Raw genomic sequence first — 24,719 nt, 5'->3', positions numbered from 1 at the left:
GGGAGGTCTCCCAACTAAAAGATTTTGTAAAAGACTTCTTTAAATAGAAGTATAAAAATAACACAAAAATAGTACTAACACAAATATAATGTGTTTCTTTTACTATCTTTTTTATTTGTGAAGGTTCTTTGTCTTGTCTTATTCTATATCTAAATATTTACCACTTGGACTTTTCAGTTATGGAGTCGTCTACTCTCGCGAGACTGTGCGAGAAGAGCGTGGACATTGCATTCCAAGATGGCGGCTTTCTGAAAAAAATTCGCACGCTGGAAAAACTTTTTACACGATTTCATGTCGTAAACGGGCTTGTACTGACTTATTTTCACATTGGTCGGGAACACAGAATACCAGTAAGTATGCTCAATCATTATATATCATAAACACTGAGCATTAGACACGATTAGGTGCTCTTTGTTCACATTACAATTTCTTCCCTTGATCTATATTTTATTTTCAAGTTCAACCAATTTGCTCTGTTTTGTGTTTGTTGCGCCAGATATATGTTAAGAGATTGTTATAATCTTTACATTATGTCATCTACAACAACTACTGCATATAGCAGTGGATCGTTCTCACTAAAATAGTTACATATGCCCCCCCCCCAATAAATTCATGACCAAACATAATATTGGGCCGTTCCAAAAAAAAAATGAGGAGGGGGGGTTGACGACACCCCCAATCAGCTTCCAACCCCCTTTATCCTGCAATCCCAATCCTAAACATTTCCAACCCCCTCTGTCCTGAAATCCCAATCCTAAACACTTCCAACCCCCTTCATCCTGCAATCCCAATCCTAATCAACCCCCTTCATCCTGCAATCCCAATCCTAATCAACCCCCTTCATCCTGCAATCCCAATCCTAAACACTTCCAACCCCCTCTGTCCTGAAATCCCAATCCTAAACACTTCCAACCCCCTTCATCCTGCAATCCCAATCCTACTCAACCCCCTTCATCCTGCAATCCCAATCCTGAACACTTCTAACCCCCTCTATCCTGAAATCCCAATCCTAAACACTTCCAACCCCCTTCATCCTGCAATCCCAATCCTAATCCTTGCATCGACTTGTTGAAGGTTCTGCCAAAATCTCCAAGCAGATCAACACTGGGCGCAAAAATCGTATATGCTGGACCTTCTCTGGCTAGCATATACGATTTTCGCGCCCGGTGTAGATCTGCTTGGAGATAAGTTCTGCCACACAAGTTCTGTTCTTTAGTTTGGAGTCCATACATGTAAGTGGACATTTTCTTGTGTTCACATTCCTGGATCGGATTATTTGTATCCATCGCCGGAGGTAGTTTGCGGAGAATTCATCCAATTCAATCCTATCGAAAATTGAGTGTGAACGCGAAACACGATTGATTCACCGGGGATTTCGGCTGGTTCCGGGCATCGCACGGGAAAACAAACACCATCGGACTCAAATCACGGCATACTTTAATCCACTTGGCGAAAAGCAGTGTGAACACAAAAATCAATCACGATCGGATCTATTCTATCGCGATTAATGTTTAATCCGATCCATTTTTTTTAGTGTGAGCGGGGTCCAATTGGTTATGCCAAGTAGGTTCTACCGGTATTTAAAACCCCCTTGGTAACTGCTTGCCTCTGCCTTTAGTCCCTAGTCTCAACTCCAAGTGACTCACTGTCTTTACTTGCATAATGTAGGATAATTATTTTTGAGCCTTGGTGCGAAGTGATGCCTGCAGACTCAAGCTATTGACAAGCTTGCATGAATAGGTCTGCCTAGCCTTTGAACAGTATGCAAAGTAACCAATGTGTGAATTGTATGTCTATCCATAAATTCAAGTCATGAATTCATTTGTGCCCTGAAAGAACACTGGAAGTTTTCATAATGAAAAAGTCAGAAACTGATCACCATGTCCAGCTCATAGTGCCAGGACACAAGCATAATAGGGATAAAGGAATTTGAATTAACTGGTGTACATTCAATGCGCGTTAAACTTTATTAACTTTATACATACCTTGGTGTACTTGTATATAAGGTCCAGAATTACCGATATGTTGGTATACCCAAGCTTTCTGTCATAATCTGAGTATGGATATAGGCAAGCTAAGGTTTTATTAGGCATGCAAAACGTCATATTCCATGGAAAAACATCTAGAACTAGATGATTTTGATTCACGCTCAGCAATTAGTAAAATTAGAATTAGAATTAGTGCCCACCCCCTTGAAATAGAGAGGGGCGATACTAAAAGCTACTTGTGTACAAGGAGGTTATATAGACCTCCTTGCTGTGTACGAAAGAACTTGTAAATAGTCTGCATGTCAAGCACGGTGGAAGACAAAACACATTTTGTTTCAAGTTGCCCCTTCGTTCTACGATCAAGAAAGAAAGGCGCTGTTTCAAGAGGCCACCAAATTCCATCCAAATTTGTCCATGTTATGCTAACAGACAAAAAGAAAACTACTCTCCTCTAATTCTAAAGACCAACCCTGAACTAGAAAACCACCCAATAAATTCAGCTAACGTAATTTCGTAAACTCCCAGACCTCGAGTCTGCTTCTGTATGCCGTGGTGTTCACATCAGTGGAGGGCTCCCTGGCTAAGACAGTTGAAGTTAAATTACTTCAGCACACATTTCAAATGTAGAAAATGATTATCAATGTATAGTTGCACATAAACAAGTCAGCTTTGTCGTAACTAACAAAGAATATGAAGCAATGACAACACTCTGTCATGCTCTGACTGGTAGAATGTCTCAGACATTGGCTGTCAGTATACAAATGTACAGTTCTACAGAGCCCCAGGGAGTCTATACTGGTTTCTGTCAGACTACCAACGAGACACCACAATTACATGTATAACTATAAGGCATATTTCAAGACACACAGCTATCAAAGCTAATTCTCTTCACCGGAAAATATAGATGCAATTCCAACTTTGAAGGGGTTGCTTGGCAGTTGAAAACACAATGTTATGGTTTTCGGAAAGTTGCCTAGTAAAGTTACGTATTGTATTAATTACGAGCTTTGTTACACCTATACATGTGATGTATGATGTATCTGGTTAATTTTTCTTTGACAATGTTTTCTTCAAAAACTAGTGAGAAAAATACAAGATTTTTAAAACTTGAGACGTCAGTTAATATGCAAATGATTTCCTGTCGTCTGCTCTGATCCCATTCCATTGTTCTTGGAGCCAGGCGGGTAGAGATCCCCTACAGAGGATAATCCATTTATGATGTTGGGATGAGGGTTGGAGTCTACAGATGATATTTTTTATAGGAGGAGGACCCTGGGTCCTGGATTCTTGATAAAGTGGGATCATCCGTCTTCCACTGTCTCGGAAAAAGAAGTCAAACCCAAATAAGATAGAATTTAGTGTTAGTATTTAGACTAGAAAAGTCACAATATGCTGTATTGTTATATATTGTCTGTCCGTCCTTTCATGTTACTTGCAATTAGCCTACGGGCAAGAACTTGCAATAAACTTTTGTATTCACGCTGCACAAAAAAAGTGGCTGGAAAATCAGGGTGGGTTTTTTCAATCAAGGGTGGTTGGCTAAAATGGATAGGTTTCAGGCTGTGGTCTGGTCACACCAAGGACCTCCTTGGTCACACCAGGATTTGTGACACATATGGAAGCAACTCCTGCTGGCCCCCCAAGTAGAGAAGCACAATCATTTACATTCATGCCTTGAGACTTCTTCATAACACCAGTACAAGTGTGAAGCTTGTGTGGCCAAACGATAGCAATGACTTTCCTCTTTTGAATTTGCAGTTGTGGAACTTGGGACTTCTGAGAAAATAATTAGTATACGATTTTCCCAGATCAGGCAAAAGCCTCCCAAGTTGGGAGTCCTTTGCCTAATCTGGGAAAATCGTATCTAATCAAATTTGATTAAAAAAATTTAAATTCTTCTTTTCTCAGAAAAAAAAGCTTGTTAAGTTGCCCTGTTCTAGAGACTAGAACAGGGTCCAATACACATCTGTGCCTGGGCACTGTCTGGCCAGTGGTGTTTCTTATGAAACCAAGGAAACAAACAAGAGTCAAGACTGCTTCATTGTCTGCAAAAAGCATCGCATCATGAATGGCGGGTATTGAAATGTACAACCCCTTTTCAGCATATTTTCTTCATTATTTTGTCTATTTTTGGTGTTTGTGAACTGTTCAAAAACAAAACAAAAACTCCCAGACACCACCTCAATAGTAGATAGGCAACAACATCCCAGTGCACTGGAGGACCCCCATGGTGTCTAATCACTTAGGTACACTTTAGACTGCCAGGTGTCATGAAGCTCTTCTTCTTTGGAAACACTCATATCTTTTTCCAAGAGGGTAGAATACAATTTGATTTATTCTAGAGAGTCTAGTTTGAAGGGTATCAATAAAGTGTGATTATTTTCCCTTCAAAACTGCAAGAACTCTGGTAAGGATGATTTTTTACAGAAACTGGTGAACTGTGAACAGGCACCCCACTGTGCACAGTCAGGCTGATAAGAAGTACAAAAGCCATGTGTGGCCATGTGTTGGTTTCACACTGTGTGTTGTTTTGGATGGAGGATAACAGTTTTTTAGAGTTGTTTGTATGGTGCAATAATGTTGTAACCTCCCTCCCTGAATATCGGTAAGCAATTCTATAGAGTTGATCAAACTTGCTATGCAAAGAAACAGCAGGAAAATCTACTTTCTGTATTGGCCTAAAACTACATAGCTGGGAGTCTTTATCCAATCAGGACAGGGGTGTGAATGGCTCCCTGCTGATCCTGCTAAGTGAGCCCTGGACTGAAGTACAAATTTCATGTGTATGAATTTATGACATGACCTCCTACCAACAATTTCCTGATATGTTGCAGACCAAAAGCTTTTCCTACATGGACCAAATATGTTTGATTCTTGTGCATGGAAAATCTGCTTGTCAACACATGCAGATAGCGGATGCACTTTTTCATGAGCTGGCACCATGTTTTCCCTTCTGAGCTATTTGATTGCATCAGATTGATGCGTATCCATCCTGTAAACTGGGCCAAAACTTGATTAAAAGATATTTCCAAGTGACCAATAAAACAAACAAACAAACAAACCAAAACATCATAAGTTTTCACCTAATCTAATTCATTAGCCAGGAAATTACAGGGTCACATTTCTCTTACAAAATTAGCATATCCATTCACCACCATGGGCAGAACAGCTACTAGTGATCTTTAAAGTAGTTGATATTTTGTTATGATTTAGCTATAGACAAAGTAAAAGTAAAGTTGACCCTCTGTCCATATCTACTGCATGAATCAATCTGCTGCTCTATGCATGCTATCTATTGATCAGTACCCCTGGAGGCTCAGCCCTGTTAATCTGTTGTTATGGTTGTGTGATAATCACTTCCCCTCCCTCTGTCCACCCATCTCTCCAAGAAGCCACAAATTACAAATAATATCCTTTTCATCTACGTGTGCAAAGTGTTAACTGACAGTCATTGTAGGGTTAATTGAGGAGTACAGAAAAATTTGCATCAGGGTGAAATATTCGCAGTGATTTCATGTTCGCGCTTTCGCGTGATCTCCCCGCAGTGAAGTCTACTGCAAAAATTTGTTTTCTATAGACCTTTCTCACGCGGCAGACATGATAGAATGAAAACGAGGCCCTTGTGGCAAACATTAGACCGATCCTAACTGTCAATCACAATTAGCAGTTTAGCCAATGATTACCTGATAATTAGAGAATCGACCAATGAGGAAGTGGCTGCATGACCGTCAAATATTTGCATTTCTATGTTTTTATTTTACATTTGTACGTTTTGACAGGAGGGCGGAGACTATGGGATCGGCCAACGAAGCTCTAAATTGCTGCATCTTTTTTGTGCATTATATTAGTTATAATATTCATACTTGGATATCATATTTTAAAACTTAATGTATTTCAGGAGGAAAACTATATCTGAATAATCTGTACATTATTTTTGCTTCTTTGCCTCGTCTTCATTCTATCATGTCCGCCGTGTGAGAGAGGTGTATTATTACCTGTCAGACCCCCTTACTGTATAGTGCCAGAATCCTGTCCCATCCTGCCACAAACCCCCTAAATCCTAGATCCTATCCCAACCCAACTGCCAGACCCCCTTGCCAAAATCCTGTCCCGTCCTGTCACCAACCCCCTATATCCTAGATCCTGTCCCAGCCCAAATGTCAGACCCCCTAAATCCGAAAATCCTGTCCCGCCATGTTCACCAACCCCCCAAATCCTAGAATCCTGTCCCAACCCAACTGCCAGACCCCCTTATAGTGCCAAAATCCTGTCCCGCCCTGTCACCAACCCCCTATATCCTAGATCCTGTCCCAGCCCAACTGTCAGACCCCCCTGAATCCCAAAATCCTGTCCCGCTGTCATCAACCCCCTATATCCCAAATCCTGTCCCAGGTCGTCAACCCCCTCTCCTCATTTATTTTTTGGAACGGCCCATTCAAAACTTCTTATTGAATTGAAATTGTAAGCCCTGCCAGTAGTTTGCATGGGTCGAGTACATTAAAGACAAGCTGTAAGACATCCTGGGCTTGAGCGACAAGTATGTAGGACAATACCTCATCGGCCTATATATAATTGATAACAATAACAATGTCCCCCCCCCCCCCCTCCCCCCAGCGCCATGGCAGGGCTGCAGACGTGGGTAAACGACCAGCTGTACGATATCCTGGGCATGAGTGACAAGTACGTGGGACAGTACCTCATCGGGCTGGCAGAGAAGGCATCCAACGCTGCCGACTTCGTGGAACGCATCAGGCAGACCGGAACCATTGACATCGACGAGCCAATCACCAAGTTTGCACACGAACTGTACAAGAAGGTAGAGCCGGTTTTTTTTCATTAGAATTTGAATAAAAGTGTGTCCTTTGGCAGAGATGTTTTGTTTCTTAAGAGTCTCAGCCATCAAACTTCTACACGTAAAAGAACCCAGCATACTTGTCTAGAAGAGTTTGTTTCTTTGAGCCTTTGTTTGTTCCTAAAAACTCAAATCAGCCATTTCATGATTTATAGCCAACACTGGCTATCAAAAAGGGCATGTTTACCAACTTGTTTTCTTGATAAAAAAAGAATCTTATCTACTGCCTACTGGCCATAAATACTACTAGTACTCTATCTAGAGCTGTGTACCTAAACAAATCTTAGGTACAGGTACAGGTACAGGTACAGGTACACGGGTTTAGGTACAGGTCCGGACCTGAACCTGTACCTAAATAAACTACTTGTTCTGAAAATGGTAGATTTTCAATAAGGACAAAAGCATGTTTGAACTGGTAAAAACATAATATTTGATTGTGCTAGGTAATATTTTCATGAAAACACAGATGAATATTTGACTCCAGGCTTTAGAGCACTGCCACGGTAATTTCATGATAATTTTATCTGTCAAAGTGGCCATCCCCTGCGTCAGGCTTGACCTGATTAGTACCGGTCCAGTACTGATCCACCAGGGTTCAGGTATTTTGGACCTGTACCTAATTGATTGTACCCGGTACTGTATCAGTACACAGCTCTAACTCTATCTCACCTACAGGTCCCCAAGAAGACCGCAGCGAAAGTTTCCCAGTCGCGTCTGAAGGAGCAGGCGGCCATCGCCATGCAGCAGAAGAACGCCTCGTACCGACTCCTGTCGGACAGCGAGGACGAGGTCGTCGAGGTCAAGTCCAAGTCCAAGAAGCGGAAGAAGGAGGGGAAGGAGAAGAGGAGGAAACAGCTGAGAACCAGGAGGGAGGAGAGCAGTGAAAGTGAAAGTGATCATGGCAGGTGAGTCTCAAGTCTTAAGGGGTTAAGACTGTATTCTTCTTATGTTTAATGTACTTCTGTCATGTCCTGACTCTGTATCTGTCTACCTAGGCCAATTCATATATAATGCTATGCAAAAGAGAAGCCGTGCCATAACGTGAAATATATCACGCCATTATCTTATGTAACGAGTAATGATGTTAGGTTAGTGAACTAGTATGAATAGTCCGAAGTTGTTAATATTCCATGTTATTTGCCGTACATTGTACCTGATGCAATTGTTGTGCAATAAACTTGACTTAACTTGACTTGACTATGTTAGGTAAATAAAGTAGTGCCAATAAACAAGGAAAGGAATTTAATCCCAATGGTATTAGTACTAATCTGTAAATCCACTTCTAAATGCATGTAATTAAGAGAGGTATACTAATACCAGTAGGTAAATGAATAAGGTAGATGAGAAAGGCAACAATGATGAAAGTCATGAAAATTTGAAAAATCTGATTTGCTTTTGGTATAAGCTTAGACACTTAAGTCATTTCTTTTTACCACAGATCAGCTGATACACTCTAGATTACAACTATTTGCAACTTGTAAGTTTGTTTTCTAACAACTGTGAAGCTAAGATCTGAAGACTTTCTATGAATTCCTCAGAGCGGCGTCTCCAGTTCAGAAGAAGGGAGACTCCGACTCTGACATGGATGAATGGGACAGGGAAGAGAAGGAACGAGTGAGAGACCTTGAGGAGAGGGATGCGTTCGCAGAACGACTGAAGGAAAAAGACAAGGAGAAGACCCGCAACATCATGGAAAGGAGCGACAAGAAGGTAAAAATTTGATACTTGAAGTCATGCTTACTTTTGCCATGCATGTAACAGTGACTAGCCTTGAATTTGTACAGCATGACTAACTAGATGGAAAGATAAAAGTTTAAGCACCCAAGACAACAACAAAATCTATGTCTAATACCAATGATCCTACTATTTTGGAATCTTTGCAGCTGAACACGGAATGAGGAAATGTCTGGTTAAGTCAGAAGCTTCCATAAAATAGCCTCAAACAGCTGAACTTTTAGGATTCATTTTTCTCTGTCTTGGAAGATTGAAATAAACATATTTCACAAACTTTCAAAATCTAGATTGTAGAATGTATGGGATACAGGATCCTACCCCTCCACTCATTGTTGTTTTATGCCTTCAAAACCCCCCCCACCTGCCATCTTATTTTTGTTCTTCTGTTTCCTTAAAGGCTTACGAGGAGGCCCAGAAGAGACTCAAGATGGCGGAGGAAGACAAGAAGAAGATGCTTCCCGAGCTGAGGAAGAAGTCTCGGCGAGACTACCTGAAGAAACGTGAGGTGGACAAGCTGGATGAGCTGGAGGCGGATGTACTGGATGAGGAGTACCTTTTCGCAGAAACCAAGTAAGTGTGTGGTGGGACGCAGCTTGTCAAAGTACTGTGTGCTTATTCTAATATAAAGGCCTGAGTCATAATGCGTCAAGGGTTGTGAACAGTGTGCTTAACTTGTTAGATAACATCAAAGTGTTGAAGTTCTTGTCATCGTGTCAATAAAGGTCTTATTTTATTCTTTTACTCACTCTTACACCCAACTGTCACTCATTAACTGGCTGACTGTCTCACTGACTGACTGACTCACTCACTCACTCTCACTCACTTTCACTCACTCTCACACACTCATTTACTCACCCTCACTCACTCACTCACTCACTCACTCACTCACTCACTCACTCAGTCTCTCTCTCTCTCCCAGAGTCTCTTTGTTTTACATTCATTACTGTTAACTTTCTCACTAACACTTTAAAGCCATCTAGACTCAAACCAATTGTTATTGATATAAAAGGAAGATTGACACATGTTTTGGTCTTCAGATTGACAGCACGAGAGAAGAAGGAACTGGATTACAAGAAGAAGGTTCTGTCTCTAGCTAAGGAACACAAGAAGGCAGGAGACGTAGAGAAGGTGAACAGGTACTACATGCCTGAGGACAAGAAGGTGAGAACTCTTGGACTGGTATATCAGATGTAATATCTTGTTTGTTTGTTTCTTGTTGCATTATTCTGAAAATTGTCCTGCTTTGCTTTTAAGTGACTTCTTCTTTTCATGCCAGTGCGTATCGTTGTGTAGATTAATTTTGTCGGGGCTCATAAAAGAAATACAATTTTTGTCTTCATTATTTAACAATTCTACAACAAGAAAGCCTGAGCAAAACACTATCACTGTTGTCACTGACTACACTTTAACTGTTGACTGCAATCTGTGATTCTTGCATAATACATTATCCTGTGTCTTGAAGCTATATATATATATATGGGTGTGTACACAACATAACAGATACAAACAGTCAGTGACTGAGGAAAGTTAGCGGATACCATTTGAAAAATCTAACTACATGTATTTACAAAACCTGCTACATTTTTGTATCTTGTGTATCTTATCACCTTCATTGACGTATCTATTGTTGTGTATTCTACCAGGGAGATGTCGGTAAATACTCGTACGTGGAACCGGAAGAAGAAGAGAAAGGCCCAGGGTCAGAGCAGAAGCGTTGGGAGGAAGAACACCTGAACACGGCTGTCATGAGGTTTGGAGCCAGGGATGCTAAACAGAAGATGAAGGAGAAAACACAGGTGGGGTTAATCTTTGGCTTTTAGGATATCAAATGAACAAGTGGTGTTTGGGCTGCTAAAATGTGCTGAAGTGTGCATAGGGAGGTAGAGAAACTTATATCTCGATCCCGTTTAGATTTTAGCTTACAGAAATATACTCTTCCTCTGAGTGACTGACTATAGCTCTTACAATTTATCACAGGCATTTTGTACAGGTTTATGTCCAGATATAGAATAGAGTTTGTAGTTATTCAATCATAAATAGTGAAATGTATCACTCTGATATTGGTTTGGAACTCCCAGTCTTGTATTTGCACATGTTTTTTTAAGACTTTTTATTTCATCTTCAAGAGAGGATTCATCATCATCGTATTTTTTATTTCATCATATTTCTTTGAGAGAGGGTTTATTTTGATAAAAGCTCAGCTTTTTCCAGCCATTTGATCCTGTATTTCATTTGTTCCAAAGAGAAAGACTATTAAAAGGACCCAACTTGAATTTGACCTTGCTTTAAAATTGATCTCTCTCCAGGAGAAGGACTATGAGCTGCTGGTTGAAGATGACATGATCGATTTCGTGAGCGCGGTAACGATGAAGGGAACCATCGACACGGACGACCAACCAGAGCAGCTCTCCGCCGCGGAGAGGAAAGCTCAGTCCCTCAAGGAGGTAAAGGAGAGCCTGCCTGTCTTCAAGTACAGGGAAGGACTCCTGGAGGCCATCAAAGAACACCAGGTAAGGTTACATGCACAGCGGTGGATGTGAAGGAGTATGTTTCTGAAAGATTTTTTTTACAGATCTGAATTACATATCGCTCAATTGTAATTTTTGGACTTTGTGATAACTTACGTTGCCAATGTTTAAACTTTAAGGTAGAATGTGTCATTTAAAATGTGGTTATATGCTATTGAGAAGAAAACATTCTGACAGTCGTGTATATGTACATATTATGTAAGGTCACTAAGACTTTCATGTTTTTTTTTGTATTGTTTTTTTTGTATTCCTGTCAATGCCTTTTGATATGTTTCGTATGAGTTTTGATTCAGTTAGTAGCTTGTGTACATAAGATTCTGTAAGAAGAATTTTTATGTTTCCTCTATCCAGGTCTTGATAAATTGAGAGTGAGACGGGTTGAAAAACAAATAGCAACGCAGCTGTATTCGTTTGACCTCTGTACACTATAGATTGTACGGCAAGAATTCAATGATTTTTTCTAATCTATCTCCAGGTGCTGATCATCGAGGGAGAGACGGGCTCCGGTAAGACGACACAAATCCCGCAGTACCTGTACGAGGGAGGCTACTGCCAGGGCGGGATGAAGATCGGATGCACGCAGCCTCGCCGGGTAGCCGCCATGAGCGTGGCCGCCCGCGTCTCCGAAGAGATGGGCTTCAAACTCGGCAACGAGGTCGGATACAGCATCCGATTCGAGGACTGCACGTCCGAGAGAACGGTTCTAAAGTACATGACGGACGGTATGCTGTTGAGAGAGTTTCTGGGAGAGCCGGATGTGTCCAGCTACAGTGTCCTGATAATTGACGAGGCTCACGAGAGAACTTTACACACGGACATCCTGTTTGGGCTGGTCAAGGACATCGCAAGGTTCCGACCGGACTTGAAACTCCTCATTTCCAGTGCCACCATGGATTGCGAGAAGTTTTCTGAATTCTTCGACAACGCTCCGATTTTCCGCATCCCTGGCAGAAGGTTTCCAGTGGATATATTGTACACGAAAGCACCGGAGGCTGATTACTTAGACGCATGTGTCGTATCTGTTCTACAGATTCATGTGACGCAACCGGACGGCGACATTCTCGTGTTCCTCACGGGACAGGAAGAGATCGAGACCGCCAACGAGATGTTGACCGAACGCACGCGGAAACTCGGGTCGAAGATTAAAGAACTGCTCATCCTACCCATCTACGCTAACCTCCCCTCCGACATGCAGGCTAAGATCTTCGAGCCGACCCCACCAGGAGCAAGGAAGGTCGTTCTGGCTACAAACATTGCAGAAACGTCACTCACGATCGATGGGATTGTGTACGTCATCGACCCCGGCTTCTGCAAGCAGAAGAGCTACAACGCAAGAACAGGGATGGAATCCCTCATCGTTACGCCCGTCTCCAAGGCGTCGGCCAATCAGAGGGCTGGTAGAGCAGGGCGTGTCGCGCCGGGGAAGTGTTTCCGTCTCTATACGGCGTGGGCGTATAAGAATGAACTCGAGGACACGACAGTCCCAGAAATCCAGAGAACAAACTTGGGAAACGTCGTCCTGTTGTTGAAGAGTCTCGGCATCAACGATCTTATCCACTTTGACTTCATGGACCCTCCTCCACACGAGACTTTAGTTCTCGCGCTCGAGCAGCTGTACGCGCTCGGCGCTCTAAACCATCGCGGTGAGCTCACGAAACTCGGCCGCAAGATGGCGGAGTTCCCAGTCGACCCCATGCTGTCGAAGATGATCATCGCATCAGAGCAATACAAGTGTGTGGAGGAAATCCTGACCATCACGGCCATGTTGAACGTGCAGGGGTCGATATTCTACCGCCCAAAGGACAAGGCAGTCCACGCCGACAACGCTCGTCAGAACTTCTTCAACATGGCGGGGGATCACCTGACACTCATGAATGTGTACAATGAGGTTAGTAGTCCTATCTCTTCACGGCAGTTAACTTATGTACATTGCAATTGTACTTTGCAGGACCTACATTGGTGTTAAACTACATTGTATCTTGAAATTACTCTCACATTTGTAATTACTCTAACATTTTAACCTTCTCCCACCAAATCTGTATTAGATCTGGGGTTAGGCAGTAGGGAGCAGGTTATAATTAATGTAGAGGGGTTAAAATTCAGTAATTATAACACTCCAAGCCAAATCTACATTTGTATGAGCTGAAGGTTTATGTAATCCCCTCCTCAAGTTAAGTCCACAACTATTTTCGCTATATTAATTCACCAAGCTTCCCCAGAAAGCTTTTCAACTTCCAGTAACAACCTAGTTTGTTTAGCTCCCCAATATGTGATTGATATTAGCATAATCTTTCTCCATTGTCAAATTACTCAAATATTTCAGTCGCAACAAGCTATAGAGTAGTTTTACTGAGTTTGAAATTGATTTGTGAAAATCAAACCTCTTCCATTCTCTCTTAACAGTGGCAGGAAACAGAGTTCTCGACCCAGTGGTGTTACGAGAACTTCATCCAGTGGCGAGCGCTGCGCCGAGCGCGGGACGTCCGTGACCAGCTGGCGGGGCTGATCGAACGCGTGGAGATCGAACCAACCAGCAGCCCAGACGATACCGTCGCCATCAGGAAGGTAAACAATTTCAACAATAGACACTGCATGCTAGAGATGACTATTGTGTATCTAATGACAGGTACAGGTACTGTTATAGAGGTTATATATAGGTGCAGCCAAAGATTTAGTGGTTGAAAATTTGTAAGGTTTGAAAAGTTTACAGTTTAACTTTAAATTTAAGATCATGTGACATTGTCAGAATTTGTGGTTGTATTTAAACAATTGATGACGCTTATAAAACTACATGTAATAGCTATAGTTGCTTTATTGTTAAGACACCAAAGAATATGCCTGTCTTCTCAGGGCTCTAAAAAGACTCAAATGTTTCTTCCAGTCTATCACATCAGGGTTTTTCTACCACACGGTCAGGCTGAGTAAGAGCAGACAGTACAATACAGCACTCTTTTGTACATGTTTGTTTGTTTGTTTTCTGATTAAGAATTGTATGTTCCAGTCCATCACATCAGGGTTTTTCTACCACACGGCCAGACTGAGTAAGAGTGGACAGTACATTTACTTTTGTGTACATGCTTGTTAGTTTGTTTCTTTTTTTGTTTGTTTACTGATTATGAATTGTTTGTTCCAGTCTATCACATCAGGGTTTTTCTACCACACGGCCAGACTGAGTAAGAGCGGACAGTACAAGACGGTGAAACACCAGCAGACGGTGATGATCCACCCCAACAGCTGTCTGTTCCAGGAGCAGCCGCGCTGGATCATCTACTTTGAACTGGTCTTCACTACCAAGGAGTACATGAGACAGGTACCGTAATTCTCATTTCTTTCCCTGTAATTTTATGTTCACTGTTTTTTGGTCACCTCTCTACCATGAACTTATCATCACCACCATGAAAAACCTGTTGTTATTATTTCTGATTCCTACACACATCCGTTCTGTAAATCACTTGGCGCCACCGTGAAGTTAAATTCAGTCACTTTACACGACTTTCCCCACTTTACTCAGGTGAAAATGAGTATCTAGCTTCGGTTAGGGATGTCCCTCGGATAGGAGTCCTAAAGTCCAGAGGGGGGAGTTATTTTCCAATGGATGGTAATTTTAGGAAGTAGAAATTAATATTTTTTACAGTATACGATAAAGTACCCACTATCCCGTGCGCATCCAAAAGTATTCAGTATTCTACCAAATTCCCCAGGTGACCCTCAGTCTATGTGTTTTTTACAATGTGCCTGACAATGCCTTACAAAAGTTAGATTACAAAAAGAATGTCAGGGTGGTTAAGAAAGATCTTCTTGCTATGTGCTCTTCTACATCTTGTTAACAATTGGCTTTCTTATTGTGCTTAACCACCCTCATTTACACCGAAAATATCCACGTTTAAAAATGTATGTTTACGCATAGGGAATACACTGCAGGGGTTTAGTGAGTATCATATTGTTTTAAAAAAAAACACCTTGTGTAATTCACCACAAGGGGAATTCTGTACAAAGTCGGCTGATTATGTATTGATTGATACATAATCTAGTGGAAAATAACACCGCCTTCTGGAGTTTAGGACTCCTTTAAATGGAAGTCCCGTGTTTGAGGAGAGCCAGACCTTGAGCACGTTAAAGAACCCAACACACATATCGAAAAGACTAGGGGACCTTCCCGGTGTGTATGGATCATATTAATCTGTCCGGATATGAAGCGTGTACTCTTCAGTACAAACCTGATGTGGTTTACCGGGTATGTAATACAAACAAACAAACAATCAAACAAAACAAACTGCATTTAGCCCAGAAGGGGCATGAATATGCAATAAACTTCATTGTCATTATAATTGATGTTCATTTCTTCCCCCGTCCAGGTGATTGAGATCGAGAACTCCTGGCTGTTGGAGGTCGCGCCTCACTACTACAAGGGCAAGGAGCTGGAGGACAACTCCGGTAAGAAGATGCCCAAGACGGTCGGGAAGACTCGCGAGGAGCTCAAGCCAATGGGAACATAGTCTCCAAGCAGAGGTCATTTTTTTGACCAGCTGTCTATTCTGATAGTTGGTTTAGCAAACTGCTAGAAAAATCCACTGGTCAGAAATCTTTACAACTTTCAACCCCCTATCTGCTTGGAGATGATGGGATGTACCGGTGGAAAATCATTCAGTTTGTGACCAAGTGTAGAGGACTGTAAAATAAAAAAACAGTTTGCTCGAAAACTTCAAAATTTATGTATCCCAACATCTGCTTGGATATAAAAGGAAATGCCATGTACAATGTATTTGAAAATACACTAGAGGTATTGAAAAAAATATGACAGATGTTGTATAAACTTTCTGGGCTCCCTTCAGTTACCCATGTATACAATGTACATTCCAACAGTAAAGAGAAGTTGTGAAAGAAGCAGCACTCTATAGAAGGCTCTGAACGTCTGGATATTTCAGGAACTACATGTATATTAGAAAGGTGATTTTGAAAATCATGAACAGCATCCTTCAGTCTTGTTAAGTTTTTTCAATTAAGTTGATGAGTAAATAATACTAATTTGTGATGATTAAGGCAACAATGATTATCTGCTATTGAAAGTTTCATTTTTTTGCTTTGGTACCAGTGATCCCAATAGCATACATGTATGTTTGGTGTACACATTAATTTTGACAAGTATATCTTGTTTAGCTTCTTCAAATTAAGCAGAACTAGCTAGGTTAGGCCTTGTACATGCATCTCAAATTAGGCCATATTTAGGACCTTAATGTTACTCAGATTTCCAAAGTTTCTATGACTAAGTATATATTGATAGCAGCAATGTGAAATGGCTATCTTACAGTCAATGCTCTAAAATATCCTTTGTGACAGGAGTAAATTTGGATGCAGTGTTTTGGATACAGAACATGGAGACCCACTGCAAAATATAAATAAAATATTGAATAAAACACTTTGTCAGCTGTCTTCAGTGAAAACTGTAATACATGTAGTACTATAATGAGTTTGCTACTAAATGTTAAAACTGTACACTTCCTCTTTGATTGATGAAGGTTTGACATCCAAGTACCGTAAGGTACACAAAACAAAACTTACATAAGCAACAAAATAAGTTCTGTAACGGTCAGATACATTTACATGTAGTATCCACTGTCTTTTGATATTTAGTATTTAACAGTCACTGACGAAAGATAGCGGATGCGATCTGAAATGTCTGACCATTACAAAATTTACTAGTTGCTTGAGTAATCTTTGAATTGCAACTTAATGTAAAGTAGGGCCAATGAACATGTACATACCTCCCAAGATTACACCATGGTAAGTAAGAGGCAATAAAAACAAGACACTCCTTTCTATCCAATGCATATATTTATTTTGTGAACAATCCAGCGGTCACTTGGAGCCTCCATAGGTCCTTCACACCTACGTCTATTGCACAGCAGTGTTTCACTCCAAACGACCAACAATAAAAATCATTCTGAAGGCAGTGAGGCTATGAGAAGGGGTTTGCCATATGTGTTATGTTGAGGTATTCAGCAAACTTTTTAAAAGTAGATAATTTCAAAGACAAACAAATAATTACAACATTCCAACTTTATGAGGTATCTAGCAAATTTTCTAAAATTAGATAATTTCAAAGCCAAATAATTCCAACATTCCAACTTATTTAACAAAACAAACAATCCTCATGATACGTAGATCAAATACATGACTTTTGTGTAAAGCAATACTTTGTCATTTGAGGTTAGTATCGCTACATTACACAATGAGAATGATACTGTACTCACCCAACATTACTCCAAACGTAAGTGCAATTTTTGCTTTAAATTTGATAAAAACTGGAAGCACTCCAGCCACTGATTTGACATATAACATAAAATATCATTGTGCGCATCAATATTTATAATATTTTGCATATATTTTGCTTAACACAAACAACAGCATCAAAAATATCACTCCTGAATCAGCAAATATCTCAACATTGAATGTTTCAAAGGCAAAAATCGGCATTGTTTGCAATACTGTGCAAGACTTATTGGCATTAAAACGCAATTGCAAGAATCATCTATCCTTTTTCAATTTGAATTTTTTTTAATAGATATTTTGACTTGCACTATTTCAAGTTTTGACAATTTGCAGAGATAAGTTTGGCCTGGTTTGTAACATCTCAGCAAATGGAGAAAGAAGAAACATGTCATGTTAAATGTTGCTCAACAGAGCTTGCTCTCTGGCCACATTTTTTTATAAATGGTGACCCTAACTAAGAGCATCTCTGAAGATCATATAAGCCACTTTTCGATGTACATGTAGTTGTACGACAGACAAACCTGCACAACAGGCTTTGAACTCCGCCTTGATAGGATCCATTACCTACAGATCTAGAAATGGAAGACACTGCAAGAATCTACGGAGTCTATGGACAGCAGACCTCAAAGACAGAGGGCTAGGACCATTGCAGTAAGAAAGAAAACTACAGGAGCTAAGGAAGCTTGCAATGAACCGGACAAAGTGGAGATAATTGAAGATAGACTGATTGCAGCTGCAGGGTGTTCAGACTACTGCAGCAGCAGAACACTGTGGACTACTATTAATCTCCAAGCAGATCTCCACAGGGGCAAAATCGTATCAGCCAGCCAAATTCTACGGGGGCTGGCTGAAGATGTTGCCGCCGAAGAGATCTGCTTGGCGATTAGACTACTATGTAGTTGTCCATTATGTTCTTCAGCTTAATTTTGTAAGAACCATGCATGTATTCCTGAAGTCTACCTGCACCTAACCTACTATCAATATCTGACTGTATACATGTAGATCTCATTCTTTGCTGTGTTGGCCATACTGTGTAAATGCCAGTGGAAGACGATTCTTTAATCTAAAACATTTGCCCAGAATTTGTGGTTTGCGCTGTATCACATCATAGCAGCCTACTTCAATTATTGGCAATTTGCAGAGATGAGTTTGACATGGTTTGTTACTTTATCAGAAAAAGACACAATCATAATGTAAAATTTTAACCGTATTCTTGTTCTGTCAACGCCTTGTTTTAAAAGATGATCCTAAGACCTGGTCTGAAGATCATGTAAGCCACTTTTCGATGTAGTTGTCGAAAACAGTTTGATTTTTGTGCCAATTGAGATGTTGGACACCAGGGATTTCGTAAGTTGTGACGTCGCCCCTCGCATCCATGGTTTTCAGCCCAAAGTAGTCCCTCTGGTACACCTACAGGGGAGGAGTGGTGTACAGTTACTGTAGTGAAATTGGTGAATGCTGCAAAGCACTAGATGGAGTCACAGCGCCATCTAGCAGATTTGATAAATACTGCAGCACACTTGTTACACATGCATATTTGAGCTTTACAAAATGCAGGGAAACTAATGAGTGTTATTGTTCACTCAGAGGCCAAAGCAGTCCATTTAGTACACCTGTAGAGGAAGGGAGGTATTGTGAAATTGGAAAATGCTGCAAAGCATCACAGCGCCATCTAGCAGATTTTATTCATACTGAAGCAGACTTGATACACATGTAAGTTTGAGTTTTGCTGAACTACATTTGTGAGTGTTGCTGTAACTTGTACACTTTACTACTTACAAGTAGAGTTGGCATCATTCTGCCCGGTTTATATATATACATGTATATTATATCTGCCAGAGAATTTGTGTCAAAGTACATGACTATAGTACATGTACATGTAGGCAGGCTCTGGACAGATCTACATAGAAGTGCATGCAAAGCAGTGGTGGCCCGCATCATCAACAGATATAAGCGGCGATGATGATGTCAACGAAAGGCATGACAGGGCTTTAGAGAGGGAATAACAAGGAGTCAGCAAAGCGAGTAAGGATGACATACCTCCTGTTCCTTCATCTCCACTACAGTCTCGTTGGCATCATAGAAGGCAAAATGGCTGAAAAAAAACCAAAAAAATAGGCCGATGGATGAGTAATATCCTTTTCCTAGTGGTAACAGTGGAGGAAAAGGATGGACTTATGTGCACATGCAGGATGGACAATGACAAGTAAAGGTTGGAATTCCTATATCTTAACCTTAAAGTAATACTGGATATTGTATGTTGTTGTTACATGTATCTATCATAGCATGTATCTTATTTTGATATGCACATGATTTAGGACATTTGTAAGGGATTAAAGAGGGGCCAGTGCTGCAGTTTATACCTTGACTGCCAGGGGGTGATGACTCCATCGTCTGGTCCTCCAATCAGCACCAGCTTCTTCAGCTTCAGGAAGTTATTCTTGTATTCTGGGGGACAAAAAAAGTTTCTGATGGGCAAAAGCATCAGTTCCCAGCTCAAAAAACAAAGCATGTACTTCCAAACTCTGAATACTGTTAAGTCCATTTATTTCTGCAGTGGTTTCATTTTGCAGTAGGAGGGAAACAGGTTTTTGCAGTGCTTTGAATTCAAGGTTTTAACAGTTCTGTAGTTAAGTACTGTAGTTATACATTGGAAATGCATATTCGCAGTGCCATGACTTTGCAGTGAAGAAGTCATCATGAAAACTGAAAACAAAACCACTGCAAAAGTTTGTTTTTTTTCTACACAAAATTTCATTTTACATTGATTAAAGTTGTAAACTAACTTAACATACAGACTGAATATGTGAGTATTCTAGATCTCTAATTGATTAATACCACAGTGACTGCAAAAGTTTCAAGATATACAGTACAGGTGTGACTGTCAGCAAGCAAGGCAAAGAGGGGGTAAGGATCTCTGTTTGGAGAGTACACTTACCTACACTTTTGTCATTTTTGGCAGTCTGGTTGTTTAAAACAGCGAGGAAGACACTGGTCTCCTTGTAGAGGTCCTGGTGGTGGGGGTCTGAGAGTAAACAACAAACGGATAACATTAAAAGACTGTATGACTTTGCCCCACTATTTCCATGTAATACATATTACTTGCATCAACACATTATAGCTCCATGGCATATTCACTAGCACACAAGTGGCCCATCCTTGCCTCATAAGCATGGCAACTGTGGATAATCAACTAGGATGGCACCCAGGCTAGAACTTACAGGAATTTATTGGACAAAGCACAAAGTAAATTCAAATTGACAGTTGCAAACTACAATTGCATTGAGCCTACACATATCTCTTAGCACTTTGAACTGTGTATGTTGTAACAAATTGTGGTTCAAGCGCCACTTACTGACCAGTCTAACTGGTTCGGACCTTTTAGCCTTGTGGTTAATAAGTACAATGGGTGTACATGTGTGCCCTAGAGGCCCAGGTTCGATTCCTAGGAGCCAGGAGAGAATGGAGATCTTTTAAACAATAAACAATAAACCTGCCTCGTGCAATTAGGTAGCTAAAAAAAAATGCTTACCGTTCCAGTAGTTGCTGATGGAGATGTCCTGTCCGTAGGAGGTGTAGGCAACTTTATACAGGTTCTCCTTCAGGTAGTGGGGGAACACATACTTCAGGTAGTCTGTGTCTGCAGCCGGAGGGAAGGAAGGGAACAGGAGTTAACAGGTCATGTATGGCCTCCGTCGGTCAGTATTGACCATGGTAAAATCCTAATTCACAACAGCCCTACAGCATCGACTATGGCTAAACAGCCCTATACGAGAATGGCAGTCTCTGCCACAAAAATCACATCTGTAAGCTGACTCAGTTCTGTTGCAAAGCTCTTTTCTCTCTGATCTGCGGATCCGCTTTTCTTCTGCGCTGTGCATCAGTCTGACTTCTCCTGATTTGAGCTGTCTGAACAGGTGGCATGACAATTAAAGACTTGGCAAATAAGTTTTAGAATGGTTTTCTGACTTTTCCTATCATTTTCATTTGAGTTAGCACCAGAAATTCCTTTTCCTTTAAAAACTGATAGAATACTGTATGTAGATGAAGGTTACACATCCATATAATACAAGTATGATACACAGTACAAAAAGTTACCCTACATAGTCCAAACAGTCACCCCAGCAAACTGGATACATTTAATAAACAGACAGATGTTTTAGTTAGCATCCAATACCTTTAGTCAGTGACTTGTCAAAGATATCTATAGCTAGTGGATGCCACATGTTTCTGAAACAACTGATTATTTATAAAATCCATCCAATCGCTTAAGTAACTTTTGTACTGTTCAAGTGATAAAATAGAATAGTGTAGAGCATTAGCCCCATATTGTCCCATGAGTATATGTGTGTAGTTAACATTTGGGTACTACTTAACTTACTCGAAATTCAATGATAAATATATAGATAAAGTATTGTTTACCCCCATATTGCCCCATGAGTGGAGAAGACAGGGAAATGAAGGTGTCCACGTTGTGGTTGTCCATCGACTCTAGAACACCTCGACAGATAAGGCCACCTGGTGAACAAAAAACAGCATTAGTCAATCATTGAATTCTAGTAGTTAGATACAAGAAAGACTAGTTTTCTGCAGTGCATTTCCATCATTATCATATATTTCTTACTCTTTAACGAGTTGAAGCATAGTTCAGCTTCAAGAATCAGCGTCTAATAATTCAAGGGACGTCCCTTATCAAAGCTACTAGGTACTCATTGTCACCTTCGACAAGTGAGGAATTTGGTGGAAAGTGCCTAATTTTTGAGGGCACAATAACGGGACCTGTCTGTACATGTACCCCCAGGTTCTGAGTCAACAACCCTAAACACAAGGCCACTGTGCCACCAATAAAACTAACAAAAGTTCAACTTTTCTACAATAAGAATACAAATCATGCCTTACCCTGAGAATAGCAGATGATGTGCACACCGTCCTTGGCCTGTTGCATGATGGGAGCCATGGCCTTCTGAAACCCCCTCACCTGCTCCCACATGGGATAGAGGCTGAACAGCTCTGTGTACTCATCGATGATCGTCACGTTAGTGCCAGGATGGGCCTGGAGAGGGAGAGGAAACATCACTAACAAACAAACAAACTAACTAACTAACTAACACTGTGGACTGATAGAGGCTGAACAGCTCTGTATACTCATCGATGATGGTCACGTTGGTACCGAGATGGGCCTGGAGAGGGGAGAGGAAACATAACTAACTAACTAACTAACTAACTAACACTGTGGACGGATAGAGGCTGAACAGCTCTGTATACTCATCGATGATCGTCACGTTAGTGCCGGGGTGGGCCTGGGGAGGGGAGAGGAAACATAACTAACTAACTAACTAACTACCTAACTAATTAACTAACTAACTAACTATCTAACACTGTGGACTGATAGAGGCTGAACAACTCTGTGTACTCATCGATGATGGTTACGTTAGTGCCGGGGTGAGCCTGGGGAGAGTAGAGGAAACATAACTAACTAACTAACTAACTAACTAACTAACCAACCAACTAAATAACTAACTGAAATATGGAGAGGGGAGATATTTTTGGACCGACATGACCAGCAGTAGACCTCCCTACTACTACTAGTACATACAATGTAAGACAGGCAGCAAAGTACTGGTACTAGTAACATTTGTACTTGTATTGTAAGCAAATTATCATATATAAAGACCCTTTGGCGAAACACATATTGTTCTGCCTAGCCTATCTACAATAGATTCTGGTCAATGTTCTGATTATATACATTGTTTTAAATGCATGAGTAGAATGTTAAGAATTTAGAATGTTCAGCCATGTAGGAATTACAAAATTCAGTTTGGGCCAGTTATCTTTATTCTCTAATCTCCAAGCAGATCTATCAGAGGCTCGGCAGTATCAAAAGGGCCAACCAGCGTCAAAAGCCACTTTGGTACTGGTCGGCCCTTTTGATACTGCCTTGCCACTGATAGATCTGTTTGGAAATTATTCATCGTCTATGATTCTTAATCACAACGATTCTGATACTGAACTACAAGGTTATAATCTGATGCTGCCTAAGGACAAAACGTATCAATAGCTGATGGCATACTAGTACTGGAAAAGCAGAGAGGCTAAATATAACCTCCTTATGGAAAAAGTCCTGATCATGACAACATCACGAGACCAGCAGCAGGCTGGAAAGTAACGTCATCACAGAGATCACGACAACCTGATTGGGCCAACACGTTAACTGGGCCATGTGTTGCCATGGCTAACAGTACCTGCATGTCCTCAAAATCGTATGATGAAGCATCGAATTACCACAAATAGTTTACAATAGCTGACATGACAACAGCTTCACGTTTAAGGTGGCAGTTTTTCGGTCAGTGTCCTCAAAATTATATGACGTTTACATCAAACAACTGTAAGATATAAAAATTTTAACGGGCCTATGACTGAGTGTCTGTTGTCTGCCAACAAAATCATGTTACAAACCGTTTTGATGGCGACGCTGAAGTTATCGAAGGTGCTGGCGTGATCAAAGATGCCGTGGATGATGATTATGGGTTTGTAAGCTCGGATCTGGACCATAACGGCGGAGAAAAGAACCAAGAACCAAGAAAGGACGAATCTGGGAAAAACTTTCACGCACCCCGCCGCCATGTTTGTTGTTGACCTCTAGTAACCTCTATATAGTGGGTTTAAACAGCAGTCTATTTGCGTTATGCGAATGTTGAAAATAATTTTAGATTTTTTTAAGTTTCAAGCATTCAACTGATGTCTTACTATTAGTAGCAATAAGAAAAAGTTTTCTATTATCTTAATTGATCTGAATAATAAGTGAATTTTAAGTTATATTTTTATTTCTACAAATGTAACAAGATGTACAAGAGTAACAAATGCAGTGCTATGTTTACAGTATTTGTTGTTGGAGACCGCGCGTTCCAAAATGAGCCTCTCCGTATATTTTGTTTGACAACACGAGTTTTCCTTCTTGCGAAGTCTTGGGACCTTTAGCAGTAACAGTGTGAGTTTTCTTCCATCATTTGGTTTTCTATACGTAGATAGAACGCAATGTCGGTTAAATTTGGGCAGCTGAAAGATTTTTAATCAACAAAAAGTACAGGTGGGGAGGGGGGCAGCCGAAAGCCCAGCGGAAAGTATGGAAACCAAATTTTGAGTTCGTGCTAGAAAATGTCAAATTAGGGACCATGCTAGTCGATTTATACTCCTCTATATCCTCTTGTGGTTATTTCATAGTATGAGAGGTAAAAAGTAAAATAAGCAATACATAATTTTTTTGTAAGTTGCTAAAATAATATTTCGCGTTAGATTGTCATTTATAAATGGATAGCGTAAGTTCTACGAGTCATCAACCGATTAAAT

At 40.7% G+C, this 24,719-nt stretch overlaps 2 protein-coding genes across 2 annotated transcripts; one reads left to right on the top strand and one right to left on the bottom strand.

Moving 5' to 3' along the window:
- The first annotated feature begins 190 nt into the window (after window positions 1–190).
- LOC136442550 (pre-mRNA-splicing factor ATP-dependent RNA helicase DHX16-like) lies at window positions 191–17,651 on the top strand. Its single transcript, XM_066439467.1, has 12 exons — window positions 191–350; window positions 6,603–6,804; window positions 7,516–7,745; window positions 8,379–8,550; window positions 8,972–9,144; window positions 9,612–9,735; window positions 10,218–10,370; window positions 10,881–11,084; window positions 11,578–12,990; window positions 13,506–13,667; window positions 14,236–14,412; window positions 15,458–17,651. Exons 2-12 carry the CDS (start codon window positions 6,607–6,609, stop codon window positions 15,596–15,598), a joined length of 3,147 nt encoding a protein of 1,048 aa, XP_066295564.1. The 5' UTR covers window positions 191–350; window positions 6,603–6,606; the 3' UTR covers window positions 15,599–17,651.
- On the bottom strand, window positions 16,916–24,020 carry LOC136442551 (lysosomal thioesterase PPT2-A-like). Its single transcript, XM_066439468.1, has 8 exons — window positions 23,829–24,020; window positions 22,272–22,425; window positions 21,795–21,890; window positions 20,905–21,012; window positions 20,311–20,397; window positions 19,736–19,820; window positions 19,413–19,467; window positions 16,916–18,782 (listed from the first exon to the last, which is right to left on the bottom strand). Exons 1-8 carry the CDS (start codon window positions 23,994–23,996, stop codon window positions 18,639–18,641), a joined length of 897 nt encoding a protein of 298 aa, XP_066295565.1. The 5' UTR covers window positions 23,997–24,020; the 3' UTR covers window positions 16,916–18,638.
- Between the last annotated feature and the right edge of the window lie 699 nt (window positions 24,021–24,719).

The sequence above is a fragment of the Branchiostoma lanceolatum genome, chromosome 9 (assembly GCF_035083965.1).
Source record: "Branchiostoma lanceolatum isolate klBraLanc5 chromosome 9, klBraLanc5.hap2, whole genome shotgun sequence".
Lineage (NCBI taxonomy): Eukaryota > Metazoa > Chordata > Leptocardii > Amphioxiformes > Branchiostomatidae > Branchiostoma > Branchiostoma lanceolatum.
Note: the sequence above shows the minus strand (reverse complement) of the source record. Positions and strands in the feature narration are given on the sequence as shown.

What these genes read in the sequence shown, in the direction of transcription:
- LOC136442550 (XM_066439467.1), top strand. Translation starts at nt 6,607, where the DNA reads ATGGCAGGGCTGCAGACGTGGGTAAACGACCAGCTGTACGATATCCTG. An exon ending in TCATGAATGTGTACAATGAG is followed by an intron (nt 12,991 to 13,505) that starts GTTAGTAGTCCT and finishes CTCTCTTAACAG; the next exon opens with TGGCAGGAAACAGAGTTCTC. An exon ending in CCAAGGAGTACATGAGACAG is followed by an intron (nt 14,413 to 15,457) that starts GTACCGTAATTC and finishes TCCCCCGTCCAG; the next exon opens with GTGATTGAGATCGAGAACTC.
- LOC136442551 (XM_066439468.1), bottom strand. Translation starts at nt 23,996, where the DNA reads ATGGCGGCGGGGTGCGTGAAAGTTTTTCCCAGATTCGTCCTTTCTTGG. An exon ending in CAAAAATGACAAAAGTGTAG is followed by an intron (nt 19,821 to 20,310) that starts GTAAGTGTACTC and finishes TTTGTCCCCCAG; the next exon opens with AATACAAGAATAACTTCCTG. An exon ending in ATCACCCCCTGGCAGTCAAG is followed by an intron (nt 19,468 to 19,735) that starts GTATAAACTGCA and finishes GTTTTTTTTCAG; the next exon opens with CCATTTTGCCTTCTATGATG.